This window comes from Furipterus horrens, unplaced genomic scaffold (assembly GCF_987537825.1).
Source record: "Furipterus horrens unplaced genomic scaffold, mFurHor1.1.pri manual_scaffold_5, whole genome shotgun sequence".
In the NCBI taxonomy this organism is placed as follows: Eukaryota; Metazoa; Chordata; class Mammalia; order Chiroptera; family Furipteridae; genus Furipterus; species Furipterus horrens.
In genome coordinates, this window is record NW_028327175.1 from 180,111,203 (window position 1) to 180,134,314 (window position 23,112).

General features: G+C 39.4%; 1 protein-coding gene and 1 pseudogene across 1 annotated transcript; one reads left to right on the plus strand and one right to left on the minus strand.

The window, feature by feature from the left end:
• Positions 1-16,358, minus strand: LOC150010490 (cytochrome P450 2C23-like). Its single transcript, XM_090278398.1, has 9 exons — positions 16,012-16,358; positions 14,220-14,382; positions 10,647-10,796; positions 9,895-10,055; positions 9,224-9,400; positions 5,498-5,639; positions 4,368-4,555; positions 2,284-2,425; positions 1-210 (listed from the first exon to the last, which is right to left on the minus strand). The coding sequence occupies exons 1-9, from the start codon at positions 16,189-16,191 to the stop codon at positions 29-31; spliced, it is 1,485 nt and encodes a 494-aa protein (XP_090134524.1). The 5' UTR covers positions 16,192-16,358; the 3' UTR covers positions 1-28.
• A 4,080-nt stretch (positions 16,359-20,438) lies between these two features.
• On the plus strand, positions 20,439-21,224 carry LOC150010491 (TIP41-like protein pseudogene; annotated as a pseudogene).
• Positions 21,225-23,112: the final 1,888 nt, after the last annotated feature.

A 23,112-nucleotide genomic window follows, 5' to 3' on the forward strand; every position in this document is an offset into this window, starting at 1 on the left:
TTTAAAATGTTAAAAGAGAAAAGTTCTTTTATCTAGGAATAAGGCACAGCTTGAAAGGTGGAGGAATGTTGAGAAGCACAGTAACAATAGGTTTGGTCTTTAGTTCCTTGGGCTCCACCAGGGGCTTCAGGGAAAAGTTCTGCAGAATGGTGGTGAGGAAGAGAAACAGCTCCGTGCGGGCCAGGCCCTCCCCAAGACATGCCCGTTTTCCTGGATGGAGGAAACATTTCCATTAGCTTGCTCCAAATTCAAATATGGTAGCTCATATTCAAATACAATATGCCAAAATAAACAACAACAACAACAAAACTAATACAGTATGCCCCTAAGAGCCATTGAAAATGCTGCCCAGGAAAGGGAATGCTTATTAACTGCCAGAGGACAATAAATCTGTACACGGATATTTCAGTACATATCAAAACTCTCTAAAGAAATTTTTGCTCTTTAAGTGGGTAATTCTCCTTCTGGGAATTTATCTGTAGGAATGAGAGAGTCATCTATTAGGATGTCACTTGCATCTTTATTTATGATATTGTTGAGCTAGATGAAAACTGTATATCCATCTATAATGAATTAATGAAATCCTTCTGCATCAATCATACAATGCAACCTAAATATGTTTATGTGGAAGATTACTTAATACCACAGTCTGTCTTTTACCACAACAAACTAAGTGAAAATAAATTATCAAAGATTTTACAAAATGAACCAAATTTTATTTAAAAATATACATCTATTATGTATACTTAGACAATTGTTTGAAGTATATACAGTAAAATATTAACAATGATTATTTCTGTAGGGTGAAATTGCAGGTGACTTTTATTTTACTTTCTTTTATTATTATTTATTTTCCTCATTCTCTACCTTTTATGGTGAATATTTATCATTGTAATTAGAAACAAAACATTTTAACTGATATTTCTTGAAAATACTTATTAAATGATTGAATAAGATAAGGAAAAAGAATATGTACTGACCAATCCTAAACTGTCTTTATGATCTTATGCAAAATAGTAATAGGGACCAAGCAGCTCTTGCAAAGAGGCAAAGGCATGTGGGGCTCAGATTTCAGAGGGGAAGAAAAAATATGAAGTAGCCAAGGTCTCTTTGATGGCCTGTGGCTCTATGAATCAGAAAATTTATAATCGTTAATAATTTAAAAAGAAGGAAAAAACTTGTACATTTGTTTTGGAAAAGTCAGTATTGCAAAGGAGAGATCAACAGATAAGAATTTGCAAAGCAGGTCCCTTCCTCATCTGGTAATATGTGACATTTGAATTGGATTGACTGACTTTGGTTTCTTTAAAAACTGGCATTACCAAGACACATCATAATTAAAATTCCAAAAGTTAAACATAATGAGAGAATCTTAAAAGCAGCAGGAGAAAAGAAGAGAGTTACCTACAAAGGGGTTCTTATAAGACTATCTCAAAAGGAACTTTGCAGGCTAGAAGGAACTGGCAAGAAGTATTCAAAGTAATGAAAAGTAAGGACCTGCAACTTAGATTATTCTATCCAGCAAATCTATCATTTAGAATTGCAGGGCAAATAAAGTGTTTTCCAGACAAGGTAAAGCTAAAGGAGTTAATCATCACCAAGCTATTGTTGTATAAAATGTTAAAGGGAATTATATAAGAAAAAGAAGAAGATCAAAACTATGAACACTAAAATGGCAATAAATTCACAACTATCAACAATTGAATCTAAAAAACAAACTATGTAAACAAGCAGAACAGAAGCAGAATCATAGCTATGAAGATCATTTGGAGGGTTATCGGTTGAGAGGGGGAAGGGGGAAGATGGAGGAAAAGGTGCAGGGATTAAGAAGCATAATTGGTAGGTACAAAATAGACAGGCAGATGTTAAGAACAGTATAGGAAATGGAGAAGCCAAAGAACTTATATGCATGACCCATGGACATGAACTAAGGAGGGGGACTGCTGGAGGGAATGGGGATACTGGGTGGAGGGGGGGAAAGGGGGAAAAATTGGGAAAACTGTAACAGCATTAAAAAAATTTAAATTAAAATAAATAAAAATAAAAGCTGTCATTATACTCAGTCATCCAACAACAAAGTAGTCCCTGGATGATTTACCTAATCCTGCTGGAATACGGATTTAAATGGCTCCATACAGTTACAGTACATCAGAAACAGTAACAGTTTCACTTGGTTGCCTTCGCTATCATCAGTGGATTACTTAGTTATGCCATACAGTCAGTGAAGCTAAAAGTTGTTCAAAATGAGCATGTGTATAATTTGAATGGATTTATTTGCATTACCAAGGGAGAAAGGTATGAAGTAATCTGTTTTCCTGATGCTGCCATTTTTATCCAAAAAGTGCCCTGGGTCAAACTTCTCTGGATTGGGGAACTCCTTCCCATCATACAAGACCGAAGACAATAATGGCAATACAGTAGTGTCCTGGAATCGAGAAATGAGAGAGGAGTTGTACTTTGTCGTGCCTGTTCTTGCTTCCTAAACAAGTCTAACACTCTTAATTATAGTGAATTGAATAGGACTGAGCACTCATAAGCTTGCCGGCTGAGTGATGGTCTCGAGTTATGGCTATTTACACACACTATCACACAATACGTTTTATCAAGTAACAAGATGGTTCTCCTTGGGAAAAGCGATGTTATGGTCAATGTGCAATAACCAGTTGTTGGTAAACAAGAGTTTGCAGCCCACATTAGCTAGACAGGAGCTTTCCTGGAATTGCTGCCTCAAATGGAGGAGCCTACTTTTTCACAATTTGTTCTTTTCCAAATTCGGGGGTGAATGGAAGAGAGTGAGATATGAAACCTTGAATCTATTGAATCAGACTCCACTTCCCTCATCTGTAAAATAGGGCGGGATTAATAAAAACACAGGCTTTCCTCCTAATTTACAAAAGAGTTTTGTGAGGCTTAAATAACAAAATAATATCAATAACTACCACTTATATTGAATGCTTCACATTTACTGGACACTGTCCTTAGTTAGCTGTTTATTAATTGTATTTAATGCTCACTTCACCCATATCCAGTAGGTTCTCTTTTTGTTCCCTTTGTATAAGTGAGGAAATTGCTGTTCAGAGAGGGAAAAATAACTTACTTGAGGTTATATTTTTAGCAGGTGGCATGTTTACAATTTGACCCAAGTTCTATCTGATCATAAAGCGCCCTTGTTTAAGTGAAAGCTTCCTTTTCCATTTTCACTTTATTTTGCACATCCTTAAAAATAATTTTGGAATTATTGGAGTAGGCAATACGTGCATGTGGAATAAAATACCAAAAAATGTACGAAGGAGTATAAAGTGAAAATAAGTCTCTTCTTATACTCAAGTCACCTGTTTTTTCTTTTCTTGATGTAATTACTGTTACCACTTTATGACATATTCTTTGGCAGACATCTCATGGATTAAAAAAAGAAGACACACATATATATCCTCCACTATTTTCACACAAATGGTGTGCGATAGCTTGCTTAGTATTCCACTTTATAGAAATAAAGGAATTTTTAAAGTTCTTTGCAAATGAACATCTAGGGATTTTCTAATCTTCAAATATCACTAATATTGCTTCAATAAATATTTTTATTTTGAAGAAAGCACATGTAAAGGATAAATTCCAAGCAGTAGAACTTCTCTTCAAATTGTATGTGTGTTTTGAATTTTGATAGAAATTACCACATTGCCTTTCATTGAGATTACATCAATTTATACCACTAGCGAAACTATATATATATATATATATATGTATATATATATATAATTTTTTACAGCCTGTCAACATATTGTGATAAGTAAAAATAATTTTCTTTATAATTTTTATTTTAACATATTTCATTGTGTGAGTATATTTTTACACATTTTAAAATGATTTGCAATTACTTTTACTCAAATTTTAATTATGTTTTTTATTTAACTGCATCTGTTGGTTTTTGGGTTTGTTCACACTGACTGTAGGAGTTCATTTTATTTTTCAGTAATCAGTCCTTTGTCTTATGAACTACGCAAAATTTCCTCCCAGTCTGTCATTTACCTTGGACTTTGTTTCTTTTTCCAGGCAGATTTTCCTTATTTATATATAGCCAAATTTATTGATCTGTAAATATCTCATTAAAGGAAAATCACTGCTCCCTTAATACATTCTATGTGAGAGAGGGAGGAGGTCTTAGAAGCCCCAGGTCAGACTCCCCCACTCTTAGAAGGCAGAGACAGGGCTACAGAAAGACCGTCAGGCCACCTGACTCTGACCTTGTGTGCTTTCCATGATGCCTGGCTGCCTCTTTTTCTGCAACAGAACTTAGAGCCTCTCAGAGACCCCACCAAGGGATTGTGTTGCCCCTTCTGCCCCAGTCAGTTTTCCCAGACACATCTAACCTTGGGGATGATGTATTGTCTGAATTTTGTGTCCTGGATCACAGAGTGGGGTACATTAGCAGGAATGAGGCTGATGTATCTTTGTATCTCATTCAATACAGCCTCTGTGTAGGGCATCTTCATCTTGTCCTTCATGGAGGGGCTCTGGTTGGGTCCAATCACACGGTCAATTTCTTCATGAACTTTGGCTGAAGAGACATGAATCATGAATATTACTCAAGAGATGTGTTCCCTGGACACATGGGAATTACTTGAAATGTTTGTGATGTGCAACACAGAGTGGCCTATAATAGGCTCCCAAGGTCAAAGAGATGTTGCTAAACAGCCTACTGCTCTGCACTTGATGGAATTTTTATTTTCTTTTTTGCTGTAAATACCAGAGACTTTGTTGAAGAAAACATAAAGGCTGGGTTAACTATGGTCTCAGCCTCCTGGCTTCATTGGCTTATTCTCATGTACAAATGAAGTAGGACCTTTCCAGTGGGAATTATGGTTTATTCCATGATTCTTGGCAAAGCAGCTGTAGAGAGGAAATGTTTAAGCCTCACTCTAGTGGGAGCATCCCCTTTGTCACCTTCACAGTCTCCCAGATCATTTTGTTGAGCAGTATAAACACTGGCTTTGTAAGGCCCATGCTCTGAGAATGTGCTTGAGAAAATCAAACACTATAATTTCATTTTTGAATGTTAAATTATATTGCAGCTAAAAATCCTCTTTGGGGAATCTGGTCCATTTTTAAGATGGAAAAACAGAGGCCTGAAAGATGAAACAATTTGTTTCAGGTCACATAGCCAGGAATTGGCAAGCCCAGGATAAGAATCCAGCATGGGTCCTTCATCTAAAGGGGGCTCACTCTTTGGCACTGCACCTCATATCAAAAAGTGGGGGTTCTGAAGATCCTCTGTTTTCAACTTAAACAATAGCATTGTGTTCTTAAAAGTGTTTCTTCCTTATCAGCATTATTAGATAGAGTTCTGATCTGCAAAAGCAAAAGCACAGAGCCGGCCCTTTGCACGACGCTCTACAAGGCAGTCCAGAGAAAGCGAAGCAGTCACTGTCAGCAGTACCTTCTCACCCTTGTCTAGTGCCCGGATCTCATTTTTTATTTGCTCACTAGAATACTGCCGTACCTTCCACCTCTGGATGTTTCATTAGAAGCAGGAGCGCGTATCTCAGGGTTGAACTGGTTGTCTCTGTTCCTGCTACAAACAAATTTGTTCCACAGCTTGTCAAGTTCTTCAAGTCAAATTCAGACAATGGGCTGTGTTTCTCCTGTAGGTGGTAGAGTTAAGGGCTACATGAATTAAAAAGAAGGCAATGGCTTATCAGAGCTCCACCATCACACCCCTTGACTACTAATAGGCTTCATTTTGTGCACTGTTGCGTGGTGGATTAAAAAAGAAAAGTCAATCATGAAATTGAAACTCCTAGGTTCCATCCCAGGGTAGTCAGTAAACATGTACATACGCCCTTGGCAAGTGACTTTATTCTCTACTCAGTTTCATCATCTGTGAAATGGGGATTAAAAATAGAACATACCCCATAGGCTAATTATAAGAGTGAAAAGAGTTAATGGGTGGGAGCTGTTGGAACAATGCCTCATACATACAAATACGCAGTGAATAATACCTTTTTATATTATATTTAATGAAAAAGATCAGGTGATAAACCCTATGCAAGCACGTAGTGACACCACTGGTCTGTTTCCTTCACGTAAACTACTTAGACGCTCTCAGCCCCACACTCTCACATATGACATTCATCATTATAATGGTGTTTCTAACATGAAGACTGTACTTGTAGGACATTTTTACTTAAAAATAAAAGCAGAAAATAAAATAACTCCCTCACAAGAGAAAATCCAGTCAGTTTTTAAAAGCCTTTGCTGGTGAAAAGAGGGAGAAAATAGAAATGTTAACATATATTTTATTCATGTTCTAACTCTATAATTTCCCTAACTAGAATGAACTCTACTATTTTATTTCATTCTTAACACAACCCAAATCTATTATGCAATAAGGTCATAGAGATTTCATATTAATTTAACTTAATATTAAGACAGAATGGAACAAAACCTAAAGGAAAACAGAAACATTTCAGAAGCGTCTACCCAGCTTCTGTTGACATGGAAATAGACATGGAGAGGAGAAAAAGTGACTGAAATCCAGATATTGGCATATCAACTTTCCTTCTCTTCCTTCCTCTAGCCTCGTTCGGTGAATCTCAAGTCTTCGACATGTGTGTCCACAGTCCCCTTCTAGTGTTTCCTGGATTGGTGAATGGCCCCAACCTCCATGCATTTAGGCAAACCAGGAACCTAGCATCTCCCCTTTTACATTTCCCAACTTACCACCAATACTGTTAATTTTACATCCTAAGCATCTCTCAAATCTATCCACCTCTCTTCATTTCTATCACCAGCACCCTTCTCTGCCATGGCCCTTTCTTCCTTGGGCTACTGCAGTAGTCTCACCTAGGAGATATCACAGGCGGCCTGCCCAGATCCCTTTTGCTGGTTCAGGTCACCTACCTTCAGCTTCAATGGCCCAACCTGCAGCTTCTTTAGAGGAGTCTCTTGGGCACTGGAGCCACATTGCCAGGAGATGCCTGGGTATTAATTAGCCTAAACACACCGTCATGGGGGCTGCCTGTAGCCAGTGACTAATGGGTGCAGGGCTACAAAAGCCGAGCTCACTCACCTCAGGGCCTGACGAACTCTGCCCTGTGATTTATACTCTACTGCCCACTGTAGGATCCTGCAGAAACTAGACTTAATACGAAACTTCATCAATGTTTAGCTTTTTCCTCTTCCCTTCCTGTTCCTCTCATTCAGGTACAAGTTTCTCTAAATGGAATTCCCTTAATAAATCGCTTTCCTATAAATCCCTATTTCAGGCTGTGCTACCAGGAAACTGACCTTCAGGCAACTCCTGGTCTATGCACCTACTGTTGACCAGTATGTCCTTCACAACACAAATATGATCATTCCTTACACAGTGTTCAAACCCCGCAAACAATTTTCATTGTCATTAGGACAAAAACTAAACTAATTGATATGGCTGCCAGCCCTGTGTGAATGGTCTGCTTGCTGACCTACCGCTGCTTTCGCTTCTCTCCCCCAGCTCTCTCCTGCTCTCTCCTTTCCAGTCACTGGCTTTCTTTCTACCGCTCATATTCCCAAGCTTCTTCTGCCTCAGGGCCCTTGCACATCTCGTTTCTCTGTTTGGTATATTTTTCTCTGCCACTTTTACACAAATAACCCCTACTCACCCTACAGCTCCCAGGCCAATTATGACCTAGGTGTACAGGGATGTACACAGTGGGCCTGGGTTTAGAAGTCCCTCCTCATCTTACATTAGACCAACACTTGTGTTCCTGCCACATCCTCCCATAGCAACTTGGACTTCCCCTATGAGCACTTCATTGTTACTATCTGTTTTGATAATCGCTGCCCTAGACTGTAATCTCCATTAAGTCAAGGACTATATATTTATTAATGAATTACTAAATTTATCCATCATTATCTATCATGTATCTATAATATTCTAGTCCTTGTACTAGTTGCTAGTGACACAAAGTGTGGGAAATCGACACTGCCCCAGTCCTCTTGGCAAATACAGTGCAGTGTAGAAGAATCTAGAAGTAAATTACATAAATATTTCCTTACACTATGACGAGTGCTATGAAAAAAAAATTGTAGGGTATTATTTGTTTTGTTGTTTTATTCCCTTTACCAGGCATCATGTCTGGCACACAGTTGGTACTAAATAAAATTTTTGAATGTGACTTAATAGCCTGGCTATGGGCTATTCCCCGCTCTGTCCCAAACAAACATCTAGTTTTCCTTCAGATTGAAGAGGGCATTTTGATGCACATCCTTGGAGTGAAATGAGTTTAAATGCCTCTACTGATTACAGGGAGATTTCTGAGCAGTAAAAGGGACATCAATACACCTTTCTTGGACATCTTTTCTAAGGAAATCAAGCTATCCAAACCAGCCCTTTATAGCTAGTTTAAGACTAAAGTTATTATTAATTAAATGTGTGCTGTAATTTGCATATTTCTGATATGATTGAGTGGTATTTTTCTTTCATTTATATATACTTGGGAGACCTATGCATAAGCAAAATTCATTTTATAGGGCTCAAAGGATAATTTTCATATTTTGTTAGTATGTGTATTTATACATGAAATGGTTTTTTGTTTTGTTTTGTTTTTATTATCTATTGCTGGTCACCATCTGGGCTCTTTTTCTGCTGATGTGCTCATGGAGAGCCATGCTGGTATTTTATGTGACAGTCAAAGGATTGGTGGCTGTATGAATATTTGCTATTCAATATTTTTAATACCACTCACTCATGCCTAATATATAACATCTTTGCTTTAGAATCTTTATCCACCACCCATTTCAAATAATGAGATTGTCTATAAGATAACACAATCCATTTTTTATAATGTATGGGTCTATGACAGACTATCTGGAAAGCACTGTGGCAATATATGGCTGACTGTGTGTAAAGGGTGTGTAGAGAAAATGCATATGTGTTTTATCCACCCCAAGGTAAATATATGTTCAGAAATAGGCATGTATATGTTTGTGTGTCTATCATGGAGCTCATCCTAAATATGTATCAAGAACTTTTAATTGCTAATGTCCAAATATAGGAAGTAAATAGAAACACAAAGGAAAAAGAGGGCTTTGGGTCATTTTGAAGTTCTAGTATTAATGATAACAGTGTACCCTATTGCCCTAAAAATCAAATTACCAAGATTTACCTCCATGGTGTGACTGTGCTCTCAGGTACTCCCATGGGAGGATAGGACACTGTACTGGGGAGGGACAGTGCATACAGTACCTGCTCCATCTTGCTGAGGAAACAATCAATGTAGTCTCGAGGGTTACTCTGATCCAGGGATTCTTGATGTTCCTTCACTTTTTCCAGAATGAAATTTTTAATATCTTCACTTCTTTTGGAAAATGATTTGTGCTTTCCAGGGAGATACTTTATGAGTTCTGGCCAGAGATTGTACATCTAAAAAAGAAGGGGGTGGGGAATACACTAAAAATTTAGTTTGTAAAGAGGAACCAGAGTTTCTGAATAGAGTGCCTAACCTTCTGTGTGGTCTGGTCAGGCAGAATCCCTTCCTCCAACAGGCAGAAGAGAAGGGAGGACAATCATCACATACAGGAGAGTGGCCCCAGCCCATCTCCTTGCACATCCTAGCTTTGGTCAACCCCAGAGTCATATGCAGGGCATGGGCACAGGGGCCTTAAAAGAAACGAAGGCAACTGGGGATGTTTTGTCTTCTTTTGTGTGAGTAGACCCATAGAGGCAAGCAGAGGATGACCTTCCAGTGATGCTAGAATAACTGTCATTGCACTCATTCACTTGACATACATGGAAGGGAAGTGACAGTGAATGCTGACGTTCTCACTTTGTTCCTGAAGTAGCCCTTGTGCCCAGCCTGCAAGCTGCCAGTGGGCCAATGAAACCCACTCTGGGCGCAGATGCAGCCTCAGCCTTACCTGGATCCATGGAGAGTTCATTTGCCTAAAATTTTCATTTAACAAACCCATCAGGAAAAGGAACTTCTCACTGTGGTACTGAAAACGCTCCTTGAAGAGGATGGAACAGATCACGTTGCAGGCAGCACAGGAGAGGATGAAAGTAGGATCAAAGGGCTGAGCTGATGTGAGAAACGAACTCTTAACACAATTTTTATCAAGAACAGCACCTTCTTCCTGCTCAGATTTATACACAGAATTTATTTCCTCTAAACTTCCCCAAATTAAGATGTAAGCACCTTCTAATAATACTGATACTACATAGCATTGCACTATGCTACTAATATTATTGATTATGCTATTATAAAAATACTTTAATAGTCCTAAGAGCAACAGGTGATATTATGGAACATTTACCACATGCTGGATACTTGCAACCATCTCGCAAACTATATTATTTAACTCTCATTCTGAGGTTTGATTTTTAGTCCCATTTTTCAGATGTGGAAACTGCATCTTAGAGAAGTTAAGAAACTTGGCCAAATTTACACACCCAGCAAGTGCTGAAGTTGGGAAATTAGTCTGAACTAAAGGATTTGAGAGTCCTAACTGAAAGCATCATTTCTTCCCACCCCTTTTCTCCCAAGCCAGCTCCCTGATTAATAGAGCAGGTCGTGGACCACAGAGTGATTCCCCAAGAAGGAGCTTTGACCAGTGGGGCGGTGTGTGTAGGACGTCCCCTTGCCCCCAAAGGGGTGATCACTGGCATTCACCCTTGGTTTTCCTGAGCTCCGCCACCAGGCTCCGGGCTTCCTCCTGGACCCTCTCCTCAATGCTCCTCTTCCCCATCCCGAAGTTCCTCAGGGTCATGAGGGAGAAGCGCCGCATTTGCTTCCACCTCTCTCCATTACTGGAAAGGATTCCTAGGAAAAGAAACAAGGAGCAGGCAAGTATTTTGTATCACGGGGTCGAATTTTCCCTACAGCTGCTCTCGTGTCTACTCTGAGCTGCTTCCAGTGCCCTTTAGCAGAGATTCAGCAAATGGCAATTTAAGAGCACAGCCTGTTTTGGAGTTTAAGATGGTGGGATGAGGCAGGGAGGGGAATCATTGCCACCTGTGGGAAGCCCTCTGTCTGGTTTCGTTAAAAAATGATCAAAAGCGGCATGTGTTCTCATGAACCCCTGTCCTGAGGGTCTGTTTTTACACTTCATATTCCTCTAACTTGTGGTTTAGTTCTAGCTGTGATTTTTTCTATGAGAAGATAAGCAAAGTGAATCAATATTGGATTTATGAATCTATTCTCCCGCGAATTTACAACAGTGAATATTAGACTTCTCTGAATTAGAAGAAACAAAGGAGCAAAGGAACTCAATATGTTTCATACCAATACTTTTTAATTTCTTCCTCTGTATAAAACCAGTTACTTATTCTGAAGTTCCTATTGCTCTTAATGCACCATCTGTTTCATCAGCATGTTGCATCCTCTCAAAAGTCAATGACAAGTTTGCAGCTGTTAACTGCCGAGCAAATGATGTCCCTAAGGCTGGAACATCACAAAGAAAAAAAAAATACCTGCCCTGGCTGGTGTGGCTGGGTGGATTGAGTGCTGTCCTGCCAACTGAAACGCCGATTGGGGGAGTGAGAGAGGCAACTGATCAAGGTTTCTCTCCCTCTCTTTCTCCCTCCCTCTAAAAATTAAAACAAAACAAAAAACCACCTATTCAAAGATTTATGAACCCGAAGCCATGATTTGTGAATATCACACAGGGGCAACAGAAAACTTCAAGAACTACAGAGTAGGAGCCGTCGTCGTCGGCAGCCGTCCGTCTCGAGAGACGATGGTGTAGCTTCTTGAGAGTCTATCTGCACCGCCGAGAATGGCTGTGCAGTCCAACTTGGGAGTGACACAGTATCTGTCTCCTCCCATGTTGAATCGACATCTTGTGATGACGCTGGAGTGTCCTCTCCAGTGAAGCTGAAGCTACAGAGCCTGGGCAGGGTGATATGGAGGGTCTGCTGTTGCCCATGCAGCAGACCCCCCCTCTCTTCACAGCTGAAGGATCCAAGGGAAAGACGGAGTCAATACAGCTTGGCTTCAGGTGCGCCGCAGGAGTTGCCGGTGTTGACTACAACGTCAAACCGCCTTAGGGACTCCGGCTCCGGATTTTCTGTCGGGGTTTACTCCCTTAGCCTTTCCCCTGAAGAGGTATGCCACAAGGCAGCGGAGGTTTTTTGGAGTCAGAGTTTTCCTTCTCTGAGAGTAGGAGCAGAGCCATGCTAATCCTTTGAAATGTGATCTTATCTCTGAGTTAGACAGTTTGATCAAAAGGGGGGAATTGTTAATAAAAGAAATACAGGGCAAAATGGAGTCACTTTTGCTAAGTCATATCACCAAACCTAAACTTAATAACTAACTTTCCTGCTGTTTCAGCCTCTCCCAGGAGTGAAATTTTAAACCAATTAATCTGGACTTTCCTGATCTATACCAGAGAGGTAGTCTGCATGATAAAATTCCTGCTATTCCCTTTTCCCTAAAGGTAGAGGACCTGGCCTAAAAATAATTCTTTCCTTTTGTGAATAACTTTCCTGCCATACCCTCTGCCTATTAAAACCTTCTATTTTGCACAGCCCCTCAGAAGTCCTTCTAGCTGATAGATAGGATGCTGTCTGATACAGGAATAGCTTCATAAAATCAATTAGATACTCAAATTTACTCAGCTGAATTTTATTCTTTAACAGAGTTAAATTTCTATTTCTCTGGGATTTGCAACTTTACAATTTTAAGTGGTTTGGAGGAGACTTTCAGGCTCTCTGAAGTTGTGTGTGTGTGTGTGTGTGTGTGTGTGTGTGTGTGTAATCCTCGGTATACGTAAAGCAATATATGTAACACATACCTAAGTTCTGAAACATAATAGTAAAATAAATTATCTGTGAGACAATATCTGTGAGCCTATTGTCCAACTGAAGACCTACAGTCTGACTAGTACCATTTATGGCTCCCTGTCACCCCTCCCCCACAAAACAGGCTGTGATGGAAAACAGTAATTTTTATACCTAGTCATTTGTTCATTGTTGCTGCAGCCCTTGTACCATGTGAAACAACACCCCAGGAATAGCTTCTCCAGTTGCCTAAATCCTAAGACCTGCAGGGAAAAACTTATTTCAAAAGTTTCCCAGATTGTTTTTATCGCAATCATATTTGTTTATTTAGCTTATAAGGAACTTGGACTCTGTTTTTTTCTTTTTTAATCCTCATTGGAGGACATTTCTTCATAGTTTTTAAGAGAGAGGAAGGGAGAGCGAGATGTATGGATGCGAGAGAGAAGCATCAATTGGTTGCCTCCCATAGGTACCAGGACGAGGGGTCCTATGCGCCCAGACCAGAGATCAAAACCTGCAACCCAGGTATGTGCCCTGACTGGGAATCACACCTGCAACCTTTCGGTTACCAGATGATGCTCCAACCAACTGAGCCACACTGGCCAGAGCTATACTGTTTTTGATGTTCATCTCAATAGAGCTATCAGAGCATCTGTTATATAATAAAAGAACGTGTTTGGTCCTTGGCCTTGTTCCTGGGAGAGAACTTATAAATCTTTGGAATTTCCCAAGTATTAGAGCCCCTGGGATCTCACCTGAGTTTATGATAATGAGGTGACTCATAGTGGGACTCTAGACAGTTTAAAGAGGGGGCTAGCTATGCAAGAAAGACAATTATGTATTTAAAGGGTTGGGACTTTGGGCCAAAGTATATCAACTGATCTCTCAACTTTCAGGGAGTAGAGGGAGTTAGAGATTGAGTTCACTCACGTGGTCACTCAAACCATCACACCCATATAATAAAAACTTGACGGCAAAGCTCAGGTGAGCTTCCTGGTTGGTGAACATATTAATGTGCCAAGAGGGTAATCCATTCTGATTCTCGGGGAGAGGATACCGAAGCTCTGCATTTGGGACCCTCTCAAAACTTGCCCTATGTGTCTCTTCATTTGGATCTCTTATATAATAAAACTGTAATTGTAAGTTAGCACCTTCCTGAGTTCTGTGAATAATTATACCAATTATTAAAGCTGAGGAGGTCACTGGAACTCCTGAATTTTTCTCCAGTTGGTCAGAAATATGGATAACCTGGGAACACCTGGACTTACAGCTGGGGTCTGAAGTAAGGGCAGTGCTGTTGGGGATGAGGCCCTTAACCTATGGAGTCTGCACTAACTCTGGGTAATAGCATCAAAATTACATTGCAGTATTATGGCATTTAATCAGTTGCTTGGGGTAGAACAGACATTTATTAAGTTAGTTCCATATTTTGGTAAGTTAACCCATATTTTGATTTGAAACTTACCATATCCTTTATGGACAGCTGAAATAATTGGAAGAAGTCCTCTGCCAAGGAATACATCACCCTGATCAATCAGAGCTTCCTTCACTGCCTCATATCCATGTAAGACCACGACAGGCCTGGTTCCAAGGTACAACATGTAAACAGGGCCATACTCTTGGGCTAACTGGAAAAAGATTCAAGCAGCTGTGTAAATGCTATTGCGACATCTCTCCACTGGAGGCTTAGGTAGAAATTGAGTAATAATTTATCTGTAGCTTAGCCTTTACCCCATTTTCACTCCATTTTAGAAATTTAACCTGGGGTATAGTCATGGGTTCATTCTTTCCTTCATTTATAATATGCAACCATTAAGCAAATATTTACTAAGCACCTATACTGAGTATAGGTGCATGGGCAACAGCAGACCCTCCATATCACCCTGCCCAGGCTCTGTAGCTTCAGCTTCACTGGAGAGGACACTCCAGCGTCATCGCAAGATGTCGATTCAACACGGGAGGAGACAGATACCGTGTCACTCCCGAGTCGGACTGCACAGCCATTCTCGGCGGTGCAGATAGACTCTTAAGAAGCTACACCATCGTCTCTTGAGACGGACGGCTGCCGCCGCCGCCGACGACCTATACTGAGTCAGACACTGTGCACAGCTCAGGAGCCCCCATGGAGCTTAGAGTCTAGCGAAAGTGACAGGCAGTAAACAGTCAAACAAACTACCTTTGTGATACAGATTGAGCATAATTCTATGAAAGTGATAAAGTATGCCCTGTGTTGGATGATAATGGGAAGACAATAAAACAGAGAGATCAGGAATATATGAGGAGATAAGATTTAAAGTTCAACTAAAGATGAGAAGGAAGCAGCTAGGAAAAGTGAGTGGGGGAGAGCTTGCTAAACAGTATTAAAAAAGGGAGAAACCTACATATTTATGATAGCATTGTTCCAAGACGACAAATAGAGTATTAAAACAGTCAACAACTGGGGCATGGCTTTTGAACACTGTTCTCTCTACAAGTTTGACTATTTTAGATTCCACATGTAAGTGAGATCATGCTGTATTTGTCTTTCTGTGTCTGACTTATATTACTTAGGATAATGTCTTCCAGATTCATCCATCTTGTAAATAGCAGGATTTCCTTCTCTTTTTAAGGCTAATAACATTCTAGTGCGAGAGAGAATAGGTAAATAGATAGCTAGCCCACATTTTCTGTATTTATGTATTGATAAGCATTTAGATTGTTCTGGAGAATAACTCCTTGGACAATGAACTCCTGCTGATAATTTCTTTTCTCATATTTGCAAAGGAATAAATGTCCATCAGGAGAGCAGGATAGGGCCGTATCAGAGCAAGATGCTAGGGAGGGGAGTATGGACCACAATGCATCCAATAGATCATCTAGTATAAAATATTAGTAATAAAAATAATCATATAGAAGGGCGTTTGACACTTATTTACATTTGCTGGGCTTGCCTTTTGGTAAGTGTCCTATGCCGACGGGGATTGGAAGCCTTTCAATTAAAGTATGTTCTGATTCCAGAATTTTCTCATACTCTAAAATTCAACCTATATCTCAGATCTGGTCAATGTACCTCACTATCCGCTCTAGAGCGATCCAGTCCAGAAAGAAAATGGTTATCTGTCTTGCAATACAGAGATGGACACCCTGAAGTGCCTCAGTGGTGAGTCAAACTAAGAAAGGTTGAGATGAGCCGGCCAGCCCACAGCGGTCTCAGATGCAGAGCTGGAAGGTGCCCCCCTCACATGGAGATGACCAGCCCCAGGATGAAACCCTCTTACCTTGCAGAGAGATGAAGGGATGTCCTTCAAGTTTAGATGCATCAGATTCCCAATGATGGGAAGGGGAGTTGGGCCTGGCGGGAGCCTCTCTCCTTTGTGACTGCCTTTCCACACCAAAAGGAAAACCAGGCAAATGGCACAAATAATAAGAACAGGAGTAACAATTTCCAGCAGCTCCATCTCAACTACTCGATGTTAGGAATGTTCGAGTGCTTTTTAGAAAGCAGTCTTGTGCAGGGGTGTGACCTGCCAGTTCTTGGATCTGAAAACAACAAAACAAAAAAGAACACCCTGGGATTGGTTCTGGCTTTATTTAATGTACTGAACCTTGACGCCTGAGGTTTAGAAAAACTCATGTTTTCTACCTCTCATTCTGCAACTTTTGATTTTCTAAGCATCTCTATTGCATGTACTTTTCCCCTTTCAGCAGTAATGATTAACTATAAAGTTGCATTTTAGTTTTCATGACTTTCTGAATCTGTTTAAATAATTAAATTCACAAATGTGAAAAAAAAGACAATATATCCTGACATCTTATTTGAGTTGTCCTCAAACATAATTTTTTATCATGTTTCTTATCAGTTAAGTCTATTGTGTCCATCAACAGATGAATGGATAAAAAGGTTTTATATGTATATAAAAACATATATATATATACACAAAGGTATCAGTAAGAGGTAACTTTAAAAAGTAATGAAGTTCTAATATTTTCCACAACATCCAAGAACCTTGAAGACATGATACTAAGTGAAATAAGCCAGATACAAAATAGAGACGCTAAGTTCATGGACATGGAAAGTACACTAGAGTTTGCCAGGGCCCCAGGGGAGGAAAAATGGGCTGTTAATGTTTAATGGGTACAGAGTTTATGTTTGAGATAATGAAAAAGTTCTGGAAATGGATAATGACAATGACTACACAAAACTGTGAATGCATCTAATGCCACTGAACTACACATCTTAAAACTGTTAAAATGGTAAATCTTACGTATATTTTACCACAATAAAGAAAATGAAAACATTCACTGAGGTAGTATTTGAAAAATGTTATCTCCCTTGTATTTGTATTTAAGATTATGTTCTTTTTGATTTATTCTTTGAGGTAAGTCTTACAATTTTTTTAAAACATTTTTAAAATTTATTTTTAGAGAGAGAGGAAGGGAGGGAGAAGAGGAAGACAAATATTGATTGGTTAATTGCCTCTCACCCATGGACCTGGCCTGAGACCCAGGCATGTGCCCTGACAGGCAATCGAACCAGTGACCTTTTGGTTCATAGGCTAGCACCCAATCCACTGAGCCACACCAGCCAGAAAGGGGTAAGTCTTACTATTAACAGTAAGATCTATACATTATTTTATGGGGCATTTTTACTAAAATAAATTTTTCTAAGCTCTAAAAAGAAATCTACTGCGGTTTTCTACTACTTATTATAGCAAACATGAAAAATGTATTAAGCACAAAAATTCATTACCTGGTTTTTAACTTGGCTATTTTTCACTGATTTCAGAGCCATCTCTCTGTATTTCTCACAACAGACCATTTCCATTAAACAATTGCTTACTAGCCTGCATGCATGTATCCATTAGCCTTAGAACTTGTAAGCTGGGATGGATCCACAGCCAGTGATGGGTTTGCACACGGAGAACCCAGGCAAAGGTAATCATTGACTTGGAAATGCTTCAACAGGACTGTAGTGTTGTTTTGGGTGTTGAAGCAGGTGAATAAGTACAGTGAGATGCTGGAAACAAGTTGGGAAAGAGCAGATTTAAAATTACATAAACATATCATTCCTTTGCTTACAAATTTTAAAAGGATTCATTTTTTTAATAGACCTTTTCTTTCATTAAGATTTTATGGTTTTAGAGTAGTTTTAGATTTATAGCAAAATCGAGTGGAAGATGCAGACAGTTCCCATGTACCCTCAACCCTCACCGTCCAAATCCTGCATCAGGGTGGTTTTATCTGTTACAATCAGTGAAGCAACACTGACACATATGAACCTAAGTCCATAGCTGGCATTACTGTTCAACCTTGGTCTTGTATGTTCGGTGGGTTTGACAAATGTATAATGACATGGATGCACCATTATAGTATCCTATAGAGTGTTTTCACTGCCTTAAAAATCCCTTGTACGCTACTTATTCATTCTTCCCTCCCGCAACCCTTGGCAACCACTGATCTTTTCATTGTCTTCATAGTTTTGCCTTTTCCAGAAGTCACAGAGTTGGGATCATACAACATATAGCCTTTTCAGATAGGCTTCTTTCACTTAGTAATACATATTTAAAATTTCTCCATGCCTCTTCATGGCTTGATAGCTCATTTCTTTTTAGCGCCGAATAATATTCCGTTGTCTGGAAGTTACTCCAGTTTATGTATCCATTCACTTACTGGAGGACATCTTGGTTGCTTTCAAGTTTGGGCAAATACGAATAAAGCTACTATATATATATCTGTGTGCAGGTTTTTGTGTAGATGTAAGTTTTCAACTCATTAGAGCAAATACCAACAAGGGGTGCAATTGCTGGATCATATGGTAAGAGTATGTTTAGTTTTGTAAGACAAAACTATCTCGTAATGCGGCTGTACCCTTTTGCATTTCCATCAGCAACAAATGAGTGTTCTTGTTTCTCCACATCCTTACCAGTATTTGGTGTTGTCAGTGTTCTGGATTTGGACCATATAATAGGTATGTGGTGGTATCTCATTGTTTTAATTCGCATCGCCCTGGTAACATATGATGTGGAGCATCTTTTCATGTGCTTATTTGTCATCTGTGTATCTTCTTTGGTGAGGTGTCTGCTAAGGTCTTTGGCCTAGTTTTCAATTGGGTTATTTTCTCACTGTTGAGTTTTAAGACCTTTGTATATTTTGGGTAACGGTCCTTCTCAGATGTGTCTTCTGCAAATGTTTTCTCCCAGTCTATGCTTGTCTTCTCATTCTCTTAATATTCTTTTGCAGAGGAAAAATCGTATCTAAAAAGTCATAGCCACACATCTAGATTTTCTCCTCTGTCATCTTCTAGGAGTTTTATAGTTTTGTGTTTTACATGTAGGCCTAGGATTCATTTTGAGCTAATACTTGTGAAGGGTGTGAGGTCTGTGTCTAGATTCATTTTTTGCAAGTGGATGTCAAGTTGTTCCACCACTGTTGTTGAAAAGACTATCTTTTTTTCATCATTGCGTGGAATCTATAGATCACGTTGGAAAGAAGTAGCATATTGACAATACTGAGTCCTCCTATCCATGAACTTCAAATATCTCTCCCTTTTCCTAATTCTTTGTTTTCATCAGTTTTGTAGTTTTCCTCAAATAAATCTTGTACATATTTTGTTAAGACTTATAGCTCAGTAATTCATATTTTTAGATGCTTATGTAAATGGCATTGAATTTTAAAATTTAAAGTCTGAAAGTTATTGCTTCAAAGGTTTCTAACTTTTGAAAAAAGTTACTAAGTAACAAGACTTAGAATGCCCACCATGATCTATCTCTACTTCTCTTGACACCTACTTTGCCAGTCTTATCTTTTGGTGTTCCCATTCTCAAAAATAATGTGATGCCTATATTAAACTTTGTTCCATTCTTGAAAGGTTCTTGAACTGAGTCTTCACACTATTATCTGAGCTTTTTTAAACAGCTTTGTTGAGCTATAATTCACATAGCGCACAACCCATCCTTTTAAAGTATGCAGTTCAGTTTGCGTGGACATATTTTAGTTTTTAGGTAGATACCTAGAAGTGGCATTGCTGGATCTTGTGGCAACTCTATGTTTATTTTAAAGAACTGTCAAAATATACTTCAAAGTGGCTGTACCATTTTACATTCCTACTATTAAGGTATGAGGATTCCAATTTTTCCACATCCTTGACAACTTTATTACAGTCTGAATCTTTTTGTTATAGCCATCCTAGTGAGTATGAAGTGGCATCTCATAGTATCAATTGACATTTCACTAATGACTAATGATATTGAATATCTTTCTTGTTCTTGCTGGCCATTTATGTATCTTCTCTGAAGAAATATTTATTGTCATCTTTTGCCCATTAAAAATTGGCTAACATATTTTCTCATTCTTACTCTCCCCCTGCTCTTTTTTTCATACATACCTAGCACCATGTTCTTCTCATTTATATAGTCTTATCATAGTTGGAACTGTTTGATTAAGGTCTACCTTCCCATGAGACTGTTGATTCTGAAAGAGCAGAGACACTGTCTTATTCACTATTTTGTTCACTGTTGGTATAATACTTTAATCATCAGGGCTCCTCAACTCTGGGCATGGTCTGTTAGGAACTGGGCCACACTCAACAGGTGAGCAGATTAGTCAAGGCAGGTGGGGAGTGGGGAGCCTGGGCCCCAGCAAGGCAGGGGAGCCAGTTTCCGCTGCCAGCCCCATACCATTCCACCTGGCCCACGCAGGCCCTGCCTTGGCCATGACAATCCACAGCTTCTAGAGCAGCCACCGGGACTTCTCCTTTGGGCTCTGGAAGCTGATGGCTACTAAGACCCACATCATGAAGTCTGCAGAGAAGTTAGCTGATGAATTGCATATGCCATCCCTCCCCAAAATAATGTTTGGAGACAACATTTTAAGAATCCAGCACTGTTCTGGCTTTGGGATCAAGTTCAATGCTACATATGCTTTAAGATGTGTAAACAACTACCAAGGAAGGCTCACAGTAGCCTGTGTGGGAGAGTGGCAGGAATGCAGGACGAGGGTAAACACTCCAAGGAGGTTATTAAACTGTATGACTGGACCCATACAACAGGTTATAAGGGAACATTATTTGGGGAATCAGTCAAGTCAAAGGTTGTACCTACAACAGATCTTATAGAGAAATTGAAAGCCAGAGAATAATTAAGTTTTTCGAAGAAGTTGTTTGAGGACAAACTTCATGATCTAAGTGTGAAAATTAGAGTAATGCCTTCCAGCTTTTTCCTGCTGTTGTGGTTTTCTTGAGAACAAGTGGCGTGCTTATCAGAATGAACGACAGGAGACTTTACCAGAGGCTAAGACCTACATGTTACAAGAATAGACATCACAAGAAAGCAAAATTGCTAATTTAATGCATGTTCTGCCTTCCTTCTTCACGGAGCCCAATGAAGTAGCACAGTATTTACCAATCAAGGGTGCAGTTTATGGGAAGCTAATACTTCCAGAAAGAATTGACCATAACCCAACAGACTCACAAGAAAATGCACCTGTAGAATAGAATGTGACGTACTGCATGCTCACCATGGAATATGATGGAGACCTTGGAGTGGATGGGAGTATTTTTATTATGAGAATTAATTGCCTTTGTCTATGTGCAGATTTTCAGTAGCCTTGAAGGACAAAAAATAAAAGACTGTTGCAGGCCAAAAAAAAAAAAAAAAAAAAAAGTCAAGGCAGAAAATCCCGAGACTGCCACAAAAGTACTGAAAAGCCTGCTTCCATTTCCAACATCCCATGTTTGAGAAACAGGGTTTTCTACTGTAACAGCAACCAAAACGAAATTACAGAGCAGACACACTTCGGGTGTCACTGTCTACTATCACCCCTAGATTGGACCGTCCAGTTGCAGAAAAACAAGCTCAGGGCTCCCACTGATTCTGTATTATGCTGAGTTGTATAATTATTTTATTATATATTACAATGTAATAATTATAATAAAGTGCACAATAAATGTAATGTGCCTGAATCATCCCGAAACCATCCCTCCAACCCACCTCCTGGTCTGTGGAAAAATCGTTTTCCATGAAACCAGTCCCTGATGCCAAAAAGGTTGAGGACCACTGCTTTACATGCTTTCATACCACATGCTCAAACCCTAACTGAATTATATTTAAGTTGATATTCACATTCTTTCTCCTGTTGTGTCAGGAAGGTTGCTGTCTCCATTGAAAAGGTTTGTGGGGTCACCTCCCCTCTGACCATTTGCGCTCCTGTCTCCCACTGGTTGAGGGTTGTTCCTTGAGACAGTTTTGTGCATATCTGAGTTATGTACAGAATGACCGCAGCTTCCATAGTGTGGGAGGACCCCTGCAGTGAAACACAAAATGTTAAGTGCAGGCATAGCACTATTGAGGCAAGGGAACCCAGTGGACTGCATTTTAGTATAGCATCTGGTGCTCTGACTGCCTGGAACACATTTCACCATCACCATCACTCTTCAGCTGGCTGGCTGCTTCCTGTCCATCATTTAAAATCAGGCTCAAACCTGACATCGCCTCTTAGAAACCACTAGGCTGGGCTGACCCTTTGTGCCCCTTGCTTCCAGCATACACTCTGCTGTGTTACTTACCACACTATGATAAGTGCCTTTTATTAACTCACCACCCCAGCCCCCACCGTCCAACATACAAGGCTATACACCTTTTCGTTGCTTCAGCAACTAGCACATACCAGATGCACAATAAATAATTATAGGAAGAAAAAACCTGAAGATAAAAAATAGAATTAGATGGTGTCTTAGTCTTCTCAGGCTGTTGTAACAAAATACCATAAATGGGGTGGCCTAAACAATTTATTTCTCATAGTTCTCGAGACTGAGGAGCCAGGATAAAGATGCTAGCAGATTGATTTGGTGTCTGCTGAGAGCCCTCTTCCTTGTTTGCAGGTGGCCACTTTCTTGCTGTGTCCTCACATGGCCAAGAGACAGACATCTTTCTCATATCTCATCTTGTTAAGGGAACCAATTCCATTTATGAGGGCTTCATCCTTACAACCTGTTTACCTCCTAAAAGCCCCACCTCTGAATGCCATCACATTTGGGATTAGGGCTTCAACTTAGGAAATTTAGGAAGATACATTAAGTCTGTAGCAGGTTAAGTAGAAAAATAGATAGAAAATAGGAATAAAAGATAGAAAGGTAAGGAAAATAAGTAAAATATCATTCTGAGTTATGATCTACGTAATAATGGACAATTGGAGTGAGCAATAAATTAACAATAAATTACAGCTGATCCTTGAACATGGATTTGAGGTGCATGGGTTCACTTGTACAAGGATTTTTTTTCAATAAATATTGTATTTTCCTTATGATTTTCTTAACATTTTTTCTCCAGCTTACTTTATTGAAACAATACATAATACATAGAATACAATAATACATTTAATAT